Source organism: Parus major, chromosome 5 (assembly GCF_001522545.3).
Source record: "Parus major isolate Abel chromosome 5, Parus_major1.1, whole genome shotgun sequence".
In the NCBI taxonomy this organism is placed as follows: Eukaryota; Metazoa; Chordata; class Aves; order Passeriformes; family Paridae; genus Parus; species Parus major.
The window spans coordinates 39,092,042-39,104,763 of NC_031774.1; the positions used below are offsets into that span (position 1 = coordinate 39,092,042).

At 46.8% G+C, this 12,722-nt stretch overlaps 1 protein-coding gene across 1 annotated transcript; it reads left to right on the forward strand.

The window, feature by feature from the left end:
* The first annotated feature begins 294 nt into the window (after positions 1–294).
* DLST (dihydrolipoamide S-succinyltransferase) lies at positions 295–12,299 on the forward strand. Its single transcript, XM_015631273.1, has 15 exons — positions 295–336; positions 437–470; positions 1,793–1,841; positions 2,879–2,934; positions 3,285–3,359; positions 3,760–3,815; positions 4,522–4,633; positions 5,124–5,276; positions 5,533–5,618; positions 6,276–6,373; positions 8,251–8,381; positions 8,923–8,996; positions 9,852–9,935; positions 10,454–10,621; positions 11,085–12,299. Exons 1-15 carry the CDS (start codon positions 310–312, stop codon positions 11,217–11,219), a joined length of 1,338 nt encoding a protein of 445 aa, XP_015486759.1. The 5' UTR covers positions 295–309; the 3' UTR covers positions 11,220–12,299.
* The last annotated feature ends 423 nt before the right edge of the window (positions 12,300–12,722 follow it).

Consider the following 12,722-nt stretch of genomic DNA (forward strand, 5'->3'; position numbering starts at 1 on the left):
CATAGTTTTAGAAAAATATTAAAAAAAAACTAGACGCTGCATTCATGACTGTAGGAGTAAACATCATGGGATGTTTTTTCATCATATCCAGTAGCTACCCTTTGCCTTCTCATTCACGGCAAATTTTTTTGGAAATCTGTTCCTTCTTAAAGAGGAAAGTGTGCATGAGAAGGTCAAAACTTCAGAATCCAGAACTGGAAAAGGAAAGCATCAAATTTAGCATCACTGCATCATAAAGCACCCTGGGAGGAAACAAAGGCTAGCGAAGGGCATAGGTGCTCTCCTGTTCTAGCACACTGGGAAACTGGCATGCCTGCAGACTGGAGTATGAGAATGGTGGGTTCTGTGTCTGATTCAGATCTCAGGGAAAAACCAAAGTCCTTCTAGGATGGGTTTGTCCTCTTGCAATACTGATACATCCTCTTCTCTCTGACAGGGGAACTGTACTCTGGCAAGATGCCCTCTGTCTGGTGAGTCTTACACTTTTATTTCATTTCAGACTACCTAGAAAAGAGCAGAGCTGATGATGGAGGTTGGTAATAGGTCTGATTGGGGTTTATTCCTATCAGTCATGTAGTGAAGAAGCAGTGGAATGAACTAAGTTTACATGGGAGTGCCTACTTTGCCTAAGGTACATGCTGCCTGATCCATTTTGCTCTGGTGAAGATTTCACAGCAGCAGCACAGTGTATTTCAAGCACTGCAGTGCTTGAAGCACATGGTGTTGCAGAGCCTTAGCTCTCTGATAAAGTCCTTTGAAAATGATGGGTAAATATTAAGTGACGTGTCAAATCTCATGTGCCTGTGAACTCCGCTTCAGTGCTTAAACTGTTTTTCCTTAGAGCTCTGTTTTTTCTAGCTGTACTGTGTTTATATAGCATTACTTCACTCACTTCTGATTCCACTTTGAAAAACCAGTTAAATCTGCTTATCTTTTTTTGGTCTCTAGAGTTCCAATATCAACTCTTTAGTAGGAGATGGTGTAGAAATTGTGCTGCTTTTTTGAAAAATCAAGTGGGGAAATGATTCTTCCCTCTGGCATTGTGTAATTGAGATAATTATATTCTCCAGTTACTACGCTGACTCTCTTTAAGATCAGTCTGGAAAACTGCCCAGTGCCCTATAAGAGACAAAGGACAGGAGTTCAGTTCATAGTAAAAATTGCAGTGTCAGGTCATATGGGCAGTGTGGGAAGGGAACGGTGGGTTATGTGAAACTGGGAGGCTGTGCAAGTATTTCCCTGTTGTGAGTTTTGGAAAATAATTTCTGTGGGCAGAGAAGAGGAATGATGGTGGCTCATTAGTCTGCCCTACACCCTCTTTTCAGTCCTTTTTTTCCTCCTTAGCTGTCTCTGTGACTGTGAGGTTTCTTGGGGGTGCCTCTTACAGGGCTGATACCTTGCTCCTACCCTTCATATGGGTGTGGATAACTCAGCAGTCTTGGAGGTGGTTCCTCGTAGCTGTTTCCTGATTTTGCTCTGAGCGGGGTAGCTCCTGCTTTTTTTGCCCTTTTCAAGGTTATCCTTCTTAGCTTTGTTGTCAAGCTGTATCTGTTTTTCCCATCCCTATAAATATAGATGAAGACAAGACCACTGTTCTTGGCAAGTTCTGGGCAGGTTTGAGACTATATATCCATGACACTGAGGTGTCTCTGCATGGATATATTCTCCATTTGGTCCCAAACTTCTTTCAGGGTGGGCAGCGGTGTTCTCTGCCTCCTTTTATCTGACGGGGACACTTGAGGGCTGGACAGCTAGATAATATTTTTGTGGGTAACTCTTTTCTCATTCACAGGTGTGTCTGGGAGCCAAGGACTGGCTTACACAAACAGCAGGAAGCTTGTGTAAGTATCCACAGGAAAACGGTCATCTGGGGAGACTGGGGCTGCTCTAGCCATGATAAGATTTGAGGTCTGAGAAACAGAATGTGGTTGGCTGTCATGAAATCCTTGTGTCCATCGTAAGACCATGGAGCTAGCCCTAACAAAGTCTAGGTTTTGCAGGTCGGGAACTGAAAACAGGCTTTGTCTGCAGCCAGATACTGGGACAGGGAAGGGACTGGAATGAAGAAACCAGAAATAAATGGATTTCTATTGTTTATCTGACTAGAGGTGTTGTTTGTTCTGTGAGGTCTCCTGGTAGATTTTCTGTCAGGAGAAGTGGGGTCATTCACAGAGCTGTTTTTCATGTCAGGTTTTGCATTACTGAGCTGGTCTTATGAAAATGTATTTGGAGAAATAACCATAAGAGTACATTCATTAAAGCCCAAATACTGGTCTGTTTGTACAGAGTAGCCTGTGCTAGAGGAAATGCTAAAGCATGTTTGTTTCAGTTTTCCAAATGTGATGTCAGTAGATATGAAAATCATTCTTTGGAATGCTTTGGGTTGCCAGCTCCCTGTGAAGAAATGTGGTGGAGGGAAATAGCTGCTTTTTGAATGTGTTGCCATAGGCAATTTATGGTGCTTTTCTCTTTTTTTTGGAGCAATCTAACAACTACTGTAGAGATGACAGTCCTAATCCGGAGGTAAAAAAATTGTTGCTGCACTGTCTTGGGCATTGTGTGGGCTGGCCAGGTCACCCTTTAATCAGTATTCAAACCACAAGGGCTCTGTTGGGTTGTCTGTCTAAATTAAGATTCCATACATGTCAGTTCTCACTCAGTTTCTGAGAGCACTAATGATGGTAGGATGTAATGTTTCCTTTCTTACTGGATTGTTGCAGCTTGAACAGTAAGTAGGGGTCCTTTGGAACAAATACATCAGAACAGCTGAGCAGCCTTTCATATCAGTTAAGCAAATGTAAATTCCATACTTGAGCTTGGTGCGGACAGCCTGCAGAGGAATGTTCTTCTGTGTTCATACTTGTCTCTCTTTCTTCAGAGTAAATAGCTCCAGTGTCTTCACTGTCCGCTACTTCAGAACCACTGCAGTACATAGTAAGTAAGAAGTCAGGATGTGATGCTTCTTTTGCTACCTTTTGCTGTCCTGCCAACAGCTACCTTCCATCCTTAGTCAAGGCTCACTGCTGTCCTTCTTGCATGGATGACTCAGGGTTTATATCCCCAGGGCCTTAAAGATTTCGTCTGGCATTCCTGTCACAATGTGGCTTTCAGTCAATTGTGAGTTTCTCTGGTGTTTAAATGTTGATCAGTGTTGAAGCAAAGAGACGGGCAGCAATTGATGTCTGATGGCCTACCCCCTTTACCAGAGTTGTGGTGAAAGGAAGGAAGCAATGCCATAATTTTTTAGCTCTGAATGCAGTCAAGTCTGTTTGTCTCTGTAACAGGGGATGACGTGGTTACTGTGAACACACCAGCCTTTGCAGAGTCGGTCACAGAAGGAGATGTCAGGTGGGAGAAAGGTAAGCAACTGCCTCTTCCCTGAAATTCTGATTGCTCTTACTGCTGTGTTGAACACCTTGGGGATGTGTTACGGTTCACTGGCTGACATCCTGCTCTGTGCCTTTCAGGCTGTGACAAATGAGGCATTTAATTGCAGCTCTCCTGAGGGGAAAGGATTGCAGTTAACTGCCTCATCACCTCTATGTCAGGGGTAGTCTTGGATGAAGGGAGATGTCTAAGCTGGAATCAGACTCTTAACTGTGCAGTAGATTGCTTGAGCTATTATTTTCTTTATAAAGGAGAACTTGTGGAGAACTGGGGTGAAAAAGTTTTGGGTTAGTGTGGGAAACTGCTGTGGGTAAAGAGGGGAGGCCGGAGCACACCTCCCTCCTCACAGTGGTCTTCATATCTGTCATTCAGCTGTTGGAGACACAGTGGCGGAAGATGAAGTGGTGTGTGAGATTGAAACAGACAAGGTAGGAGTTTCTGGACCAAAACTTCTTCTAGTTCTGTAGCAGGTACCTTGTATGGCTTCTCTCCTGCTCAGAGCTCCTAGAGCCTGCAGGGCCTTGACTGTGTCTCCTGTTCTCTTCATGGAGAAAAGCTTTTCTCATCTAGTATGAAAACTTGCTGTGCCTTAAGTTAGAATTCTTGATAACTCTTACTCATCCATTTGATTAATCATCACTGGTGTTGATGTTTGTTGGAGCTGTAATTCTACTTCTCCTTCCAATTTGAGTGCTTTGAGTTTTGAAACCTGTTTGTATTTAAACAAAAGGAGAAATCTGTAAGCCGTAGGTTGTCTTCAGATTGTTTTAAATTTAGGCTTTAAGTTTATCCACCCCTGAAAGGACTGTTAAGCCTTGAAGATCTTGCTGAATGCTCTGCCAAGTTCTGTTTTCAGCTTTGCTGTCAGGAAGATGCTGGCAGTAGGTCAGTTCTTGACTATACCCTGGAGATCAGGCTATACATTATACTGCCAGCATCTCCTAAAGCTTCTAACTATTGGCACAAAATCCCGGTGGAGGGTGTGAAAAACTTGTGCAAATAGTGTGAGACATAGCTGCTGTCTCTGACAAATTACAATGTGTATCTGCACATATTGGCATCTTATATTGGGCACTTGTTCTCCAGCCAATGTTTGGGAGAATTTCACTGATTTTATTTTTTTTTTTTTCCCAGACATCAGTGCAAGTTCCAGCCCCAGCAGCTGGTGTGATCGAAGCCCTTCTGGTACCCGATGGTGGCAAAGTGGAAGGGGGGACACCTCTATTCAAACTCAGGAAAACCGGAGGTAGGTCAAGCACGTCTAACTTGCACAGGCGTTTGTGTACCCACCAGTTTTTTTCTGAAGATGAAAGCAAGGCATTTAGAGGGATCCTGAGAGAGGTTAAATAATATCTCCATCTGCCTCTGTAACTGGAAGAGAATACTCCTATTCTGTGGTCCATTAGAAAAGTATAATTTTAGTCCTTCTGAGGGAGGTCTTCTCTTTTATTCCCTCTGGAGGAGACTGAGTTCTTAGCTGTAACTAGCTGAGAATTCCCCTAACTCCCTTCTGTGCCCTCTTTGTAGCATCCAGCCTCCCAGTGAGGAGGTCAAGGGTGTTGATGAGTAAAACACCTTCACAGTGGCTTTCTCTTGTGGTGACTTCTGTCAACTGAGTAGTGCTGAGAACATAAAGGCACTCTGCCTGAGGGTTTACTTTTGTTAGGTTGGTTGGACTCACAGATCTCTGCCAGTGGAAGCTGGTGCCCTTACCATGGTTCTTCCTTGTCTTTCAGCTGCACCTGCCAAGGCTAAACCAGCAGCAGCCCCTCCTCCTGCAGCCCCTGAACCTGTAGCTGCGCCTGCTCCTCCCCCTGCTGCAGCACCAATTCCCACTACAATGCCACCAGTGCCACCTGTGTCAACTCAGCCCATTGACAGCAAACCAGGTGAGGCAACAGCCATTTGTTCCTGTTCTCGAGTCTCTGTTCTTTGGGGGAGATTGTGGAAGGTTAAATACAGCAAAAAGAGGCATTTATGGTGAAGGTCTTCCGCAGTATTACCCCGCATGCTCCAGACTGGATTGCTCAGCTATGTCTGGAACCTTCCCAGCCTAATTCAGGGCTGTTTCCATTGTTTGTTGCTTAAGCACAAATGTGTTTTCTACAAATGTGTTTTTTTGACTGATGTGTTTTTTATCCTCAGTGTCTGCTGTGAAGCCGGCTGCAGCCCCAGCAGCAGCCCCTCCTGGGGAGGCAGTGCCCACCAAAGGTGCCAGATCAGAGCATAGGGTAAGCTGTGGGAACAGGGGCCTTGCCAGCACTTCTCTTGCTAGGTGATAATCTCTGGCATAAGCCTTGAGCTTTCCGGATGTGTCCATATCCACCTGTACACACCCAGTTCAGTAGAGCTGTGACAGGTGGGAAAATTCTCTACATGAGGGAACCACTTATGAGTGGTGTGGAGGAAGAGCCTGGACCAATCTGGCATGGGTCTTTTCTAGGCAAAAGTCTTGTCCTGAGCTTTGCTTACTCTAGACAGAAGGATTCAGTGTGATCTGTTTGGTTTGTGCGCAAGCCCTCAGTAAAGGGTTGAGGCTGCTGAAACTGCCTTATGCATTCTTAAGAGAGCGTGGTAGAGCAACCTGCTTTCTTAGCAGTCTTAGCTCTTCTCACATTGGCCACATGGAAAGCTATGCATGCTTGGAGGTCTTGAGGAATGCAGAGATCAGAAGTAGCTATACTGTGATGCACTTCAGCACTGCTTTTCAAGTGAACTGTGTGTTGAGCTGAGCAATGAGGTAAACTCAGCTCCTGACCTAGAGTGAAAACCTTAGCCCTAGGCATCTTGTCAATCAGATGGCAAGAGAAAGGCCTTTTGGGTTTCTTGTGCATTTTGCCCTTGCATGAGCTTGAGGCAGCTTCTGCGTATACTTTTTTAATTTGCAGGTGAAAATGAATAGGATGCGTCAGCGTATTGCTCAGCGGCTGAAAGAGGCTCAGAATACTTGTGCCATGCTGACCACTTTCAATGAGATCGATATGAGGTGAGGAGCAAACCTCTTTTTCCCTTCATGAGTAGAACCAGATGAAGGCAGTCATCTTTAAACAGCAGTCAAATCCTTGCAGGTTTTTCTTGGGAGAGATTGGCAGCCTGATTTTTGGGACCTCTTTCTTAGGTGTGTACAACAATCTGTGCAGGTTCTTCAGGACCATGTTGGGATTGTGGTATGAGGAGGTACATAGCTTCCTAATGGCCTGTTGTTCCTTGGGAATCATCTGCTACTTTTAATAGGGGTAGTCTCTGGTTCCTCTTCTGTGGGCTTTTTGGTGGAAGACTGGTAAATGTTGAACAGAAGACCAAAAGGGGCTAGTATCACTTGAATATAGTAGCTGTTAGAAGACAGCAAGATGTAGCACCTGCTTTCTGCCACTCCATCAGATTACTGCTTTTGGAGGTATTTAACTTCCAGTGAGTTGTCTCTCCAGGGCTCATCAGCGTTTCAGGTGAGCATTGCTTAGGCCGAAGGCCTTTGCTGTCAGATGGTGCAGCTTTCCAGAGACAGACCAGCATTCCCTTCCCCATCCTCTCAAGCAGGTGGGGGGCTCCTGACTCAAGTGCTTGCGTGGACTGAGCACACTAATGTCTTTGGAGGGTGGGCAGCTTATGTTACAGTGCATTAAGGGGAAATTGTGCCCAAATCAAATTGCCTTGTGAAATCCTATGCTACTCCTTAAGACAAAACATGTAAATATTTGGGTCTCAGAACAATAAGGCTGGCAAAATAGTCTTGATTGGAAGGAAGTGCTGCAGCTTTATCTCCTCTCAGAGGCTCATTGAGGTGTCGCTTTACGCCAGCCTGGGGCTCTCATTGCATCCAGTAATGTTGTTTGGATTGATTACGGTGAAGTTGATTTGTGAAGACCTATGCTGGGGCCTCCTGCTTCCCCCGGGGGTCAGTGTCTGAAAGGAGGAGGCCTTAATGAGCCAGTTCCATAGCAGGCTGTATCCTCATTGCTGCAGTCCTTGTGTCTTGGGAGGCACTAATGTCTTTGGGCAGTAATCCTAACCCTAAACGAGGTTAGGTGCAGAAAAACAAACACGCTAAACTATGGAAGATCCTGCTCCTTGGTGAAGCTGTCTCTTCAAAGACTCAAGGTCTCTGAAGGGGGAAGGGATGAGCCATGCAATTCCACAGCATCTGGTGTGTTAGCCTGGAACAGGCAGAGCTTGTAGCCACAGCCTGGTTGATGTTTGTAAATGGCCTCAATTTTGATAAATAGAAACAGTGGGAAAATGTGATTTGTCTGGTCAAGAGCTGTGGGTAGACTGGCACCCACTATCATAGCACCTGGGAAAATTAATTTCATACTCACTCAACTCCCAAAGCCAAAGGGTTGGGTACAAAGGTGGTGTTGTGCTGTCTGGTGCTGAATTTGCAGAGTGATTGAGATCTTTTCCTTTGATCACTTTGATTTCATTTCCTGCATGTTTACTGCTTTTGGCATTTTCTGGCTTTTCACCGTTCTGTGTCAGCCCAGCCACACCTGCGTTTGCTGTCTGTGTTGCCACACTGGTATGAGCACTGGTGTCTCCAGAGAATAGGTGGCAACACCAGGTTTAATCAGGAAATACACCATGCCCCATCTTGCTTCTGTGCCTGGCAGTGTGGGCCTTGCAGGTTTACCCTGGCTGTGGAGTTCGTGGTCCAGGACCAGTTTCTGTTTGATCCTTTGGCAGGAACCTTAGAGCCGTGTTGATATAATACATGAAGGGTTTTGCAGCAGACTGGAGGTGGGCAGCGGTGTTCCACTTGGTGGTACAGATTTGCATCCTTGGGGCTGGCACTGAAATGTGTTACAGAGTGAGGAAAAGGTGTTTTCTTGGACTCCTCATTTACCAGTGTTATCGTGTGTTTCATAGCAACATCCGGGAGATGAGAACTGTACACAAGGATACCTTTCTGAAAAAGCACAACCTGAAGCTAGGATTCATGTCAGCTTTTGTGAAAGCTGCAGCCTTTGCTCTGCAGGACCAGCCTGTTGTGAATGCAGGTAAGTGGTAGCCCTTGCTGGTCACTTGCATGTCTGGGGAACATGGCAGAATGGGGAAAAGTCCATGGCAGGAGTAGTAGCTTGGAGAAGCAAGTCAAATACACAGGAAAAACGGACAGTCCTGCATGATGCAGCTGATTTTGCTAAAGCCACTTACATAGGCAGAGGACAACTTGCTGAGAGGGACTGGATTAGGAAGGGGTGACAAGAGAGGGCCTGGGGCCATGCATATGCAGCCTGCAGAGGGCAGAGCCTGCTGGTTGGTGTACAGGTGGTACAGGTGGCTGCTGCAGGTGTCAGAGGTGCTTGCTGAAACACAGAAGAACAGAATAACCAAGGGGAGAATTACTGAGGAGGACTGAGCTGTGTGAACTGTTTTCTTTCTGTCTATCCTGGTGCCTCTCCCACGGGTACAGCAAGGGCTCACTCTTCTCTGGAGTTACATTTAAGCTAGACATGAGCACGTTGTTAGGATTTTGTAGCCTGTCAAACCCTTGATCTTAGGTTCTACGTATATAACACAAGCTTTTTCTCTTTCTAGTGATCGATGACACGACCAAAGAGATTGTGTACAGGGACTATGTGGACATCAGTGTCGCTGTAGCAACTCCCCGGGTAGGTACCTTGGATGCTTTGTCCATGTTTCCTGCAGCTGTTTGTGTGGGATGGTTATATACTTTGAGGCAACTCAGCTTTGTGCTCTGCTGCAGCAGAAATTAACTGATAAGACTGATTGTATAAATGAGACACCTGATACATTATGGAGTGCTCAGACAGGTTTTGAGAGAAGATGGAGGACCAAGAATATTCTATATTCATCTTAATAAGAGATTTGGTAACAGGGTCAGTATAGAGCTCAGTTGTTGAGAGGAGTAGGGCCAGGTTAGGGAAATCCTTTCTTGTCATGAATCCATGACATAGGCAGTAAAAGCTTTGGACATCGTGTCATCTGGGTGACTTTGCTGTGCTGTTCCACAGATATGTTTCTGTCCAGGGAGATCATGGGATGGAGTTACAAATGTTGAATTAGTGAATTACCCTCTTGATTACAAGGTTCTGCTATGAGGCAGAGGTTTGAGGAGGACTGAAGTTCTGTCACTGTCTTCTCCCAAAGTCTAGGGGAGACCCAGCATAAAGAGGTGAGAGAAGGAGGTGCCAGCTGAAATATCCCAGTGCCTCACCTAGGAATTTTATCAATGTAGAGCTGGCTCCAGACAGACCTGGCTGATTTTATGAGATAGGCTAACAAAGGCAAAGATGATGGCTCAGTTTAAGGTGTCAGCCCTTGATGTGTGTCATGCCAGGTTTCCTGTCAGGCTGCCAGGATACAAGGCAGCTCAGCCAACCAGCTGCTGTGGGGTGAGGGGGAGGCTGGAACTCTCCAGGGCTGTGTCCAGGTTCCTGCGGCATGACAGCTATCTGTGTGTCACTGCATTGAATTTGTTATTCATGGACTTTGCTTCTCCCCAGGGTCTGGTGGTCCCTGTGGTTAGGAATGTAGAAAACATGAACTTTGCTGACATAGAGCGTGCTATCTACGAGCTGGGGGAGAAGGTAAGAAAAGTTTTCTGAAGAGGGTTGGAAGGAATGAAGTGCTGGATTGGCATGTATTGATTTGGTCCTCTGTGTCATCATCTCTGACCTCTGACACACTGAATTGTGCTGTGGGAAGTGATCCAGTTATATGTCTGGCTGTGCCTCTGCCTTCTAGGACTGCTCTACTTGTTGCCCTTGCAGAAGACTGCAGTCTGTGCATTAGTGACATAGTGTATCTTCACCTTTGTCTTTAGAGGCCAAGGCTGAACTGCCCTGGGGTAGAAGCCCCCGTGTCTGTCTCCTGAAAAAGCAGGAGTTGGAAACAAAGGCAAGAGAATACTTCCCCAAAGCCACTAGCTGTTCACTCTAAAAATAGGATGCATTTTCGAGCAATTTGTGCTGGTTTTCAGCTGAACAAAACAATAAACAGAGCTCTTGCAATAAGTATTTATTCCTGGAGAGAGTGTATGTCCAAACTCTTGTTCTTTGTTCTCTGTGATCTGTGAGGCTTTCTAAGACCTTAATTTTACTTCTAGGCACGGAAGAATGAACTGGCCATTGAAGACATGGATGGTGGCACTTTCACAATCAGCAATGGTGGGGTTTTTGGGTCACTCTTTGGAACACCTATCATTAACCCACCCCAGTCTGCCATCTTAGGCATGCATGCCATCTTTGACAGGCCTGTGGCTGTGGGAGGCAAGGTAAGTGGACCTGCACAGGGGTTTTAGTGAACAAAGGACAAGGCTCAGCAGACTAAGGACTTTTTTCTAAGGGATTGGTGTCACTTCTGAAACGCTTTAGTGTGAAGCAGGAGCAGAGACTAATGGGTATAGGGCACCTTTGCTGGCCCTGGTACTTGCTTGAGCTGTGCAGGGGACTTTGTCCTATCTGTGAGTGGGCAAACTGGTTATAATCTGTTTAGGTGTGGGAAGGAGGAGGTTGTAGCCTTTGTGATAGGGAACAGTTCCAGGAAGGGACCTTATCTTGTATGTGGCATGGACCCAGCCTAGGTGGGTGGGTAGGTAATTTTGCCAGGCAGCACACATCCAGGAGGGCCTGAGCCCAAGATTTGGGGTGGGAAAAAGCCAGGTTTTCCCCGAATTCACAGGAGGGGACCGTGCAGGCAAGAGTGCTGAGCTCACTAACCCCTGTGTCACTCCTCAGATCGAGGTGCGGCCTATGATGTACGTGGCGCTGACCTACGATCACCGGCTCATCGACGGCAGAGAGGCCGTGACCTTCCTGCGCAAGATCAAGGCAGCAGTGGAGGATCCCCGCGTGCTGCTGCTCGACCTGTAGGGCAGCCACACCCCCACACAACCCACCCAGGACAGGGCCGCAGCACCAGCAGGGACAATGCAGGGCATTCAGGAACTGGCAGGGGTCATTCCAGTCTTTCTCCCTCCGCTGTGATTGGAGCTGTTCCAGAGGGAATTACGGGATAGCTCCTACCTCCTTTCCTATTTTGTTTAATGAAGGTTTAGTATCTCACAAGAACTGCCATGCAGTGGGCCAACCACTTAATGGCACTGCCTTTCCAGAGCCATCTGTGTGGCATCCTCTCCTTCACAGCGCCAAACTCTCACCTCTAGCTTGTCCTATACCACTGGAAACTGCTTGCTGCTGCTGTGCTAGGGTACCCTTCCCTGCCCCTCCATGGCAGGTTCAGCTTTATTGCCTAGCACTAAGGTTCCTGGGAGGGAGAGGAGAGGAAAGGCTACTGTCCTGTCCACATTTTGCTTGAAAATATTTCACACTCATCTGCCTTGCAAGGGTGGTCTGACCCCAAGGACACTTGCAGGAAACGTTTTGGTCAGAGCAGGGCTTGAGGTAGGTGTCATGCTTCTGTCAGTGCCCTAGTTACACTCCCTCCACAGACAGTAACACGGGGTGGCAGCTCCCTTATTTTCCCTTGGAGATCGTCTTTCACCAGCCCAGTCACTGTGGCATGAATGTTTTTGTCGGGGTGGGCAGAGCCCGTGTCCTCTGTGGAGGTAGCACTGTTCCTGGGGACAACCATTTCACCATTACATGCTCGACATGGGGGTGAGAACCAGCCCCCAGCAACTCTCCTTGACTCACAGCTCACTGGCAGTGGATCTGACTGCTGGCTTCCTGCGTGCAGGGGCTTGGCCTGCTCCCAGGGGACACACAGCTGGGGGAGCCAGGCCCTTCACTGTAATGTATATCCCAGCCCACGGGTGCTGGTTTTGGGGGGAGGGGGGCAGTTCTTAATCTGATAGCGCACACATGAATTGAGGGGTGAGGGGGTTGCTAGTGCCTGCAGAGTCTATTGCTCTTACCCCCTACACAGAACTTGTAACAGAAATATTTAACACAGCGGATTTTAAATGAAATAAAACTGTGCAACGACTGCAAGGTGGGGTGTGTTTGAGGGGGCGAGGACTGGCATCAGCAGCATCCTGAGTGTAGTGCATGAGTCCTGTTATCTGGTGGTGAAAGAAAAGAGGCAATGACAGCTGAAATTGAGTCTTCTCTGCCTGGAAACGCTGCTGTCCTCAAACTCTCTGCCAAAGAATTGGGTCTTCCCAGCAAAGAGGTTTGTAGGGCTGGAAATCATCATTTCCTAGCAATAGAACTGTTACAGATGGTGAGGAATTCCTAGTGTTAGCTAAAGGGCATGATGGCCAAGAGGGAGACTTGGGACAGGCTCATAAAGTTTTTCAGAAGTTTTTACTGCTGCAGCAGGGGAGAGTTGTAGTTCATGCAGGTGTGGAAAAGACTGTTGAAGAGGGAGAAAGGAAAGAAGAACAAGGAACAGTGGAGGCTGGCTGTGATGCT

What these genes read in the sequence shown, in the direction of transcription:
- DLST (XM_015631273.1), top strand. Translation starts at nt 310, where the DNA reads ATGCCTGCAGACTGGAGTATGAGAATG. An exon ending in CAGACTGGAGTATGAGAATG is followed by an intron (nt 337 to 436) that starts GTGGGTTCTGTG and finishes TCTCTCTGACAG; the next exon opens with GGGAACTGTACTCTGGCAAG. An exon ending in GTGCCAGATCAGAGCATAGG is followed by an intron (nt 5,619 to 6,275) that starts GTAAGCTGTGGG and finishes TTTAATTTGCAG; the next exon opens with GTGAAAATGAATAGGATGCG.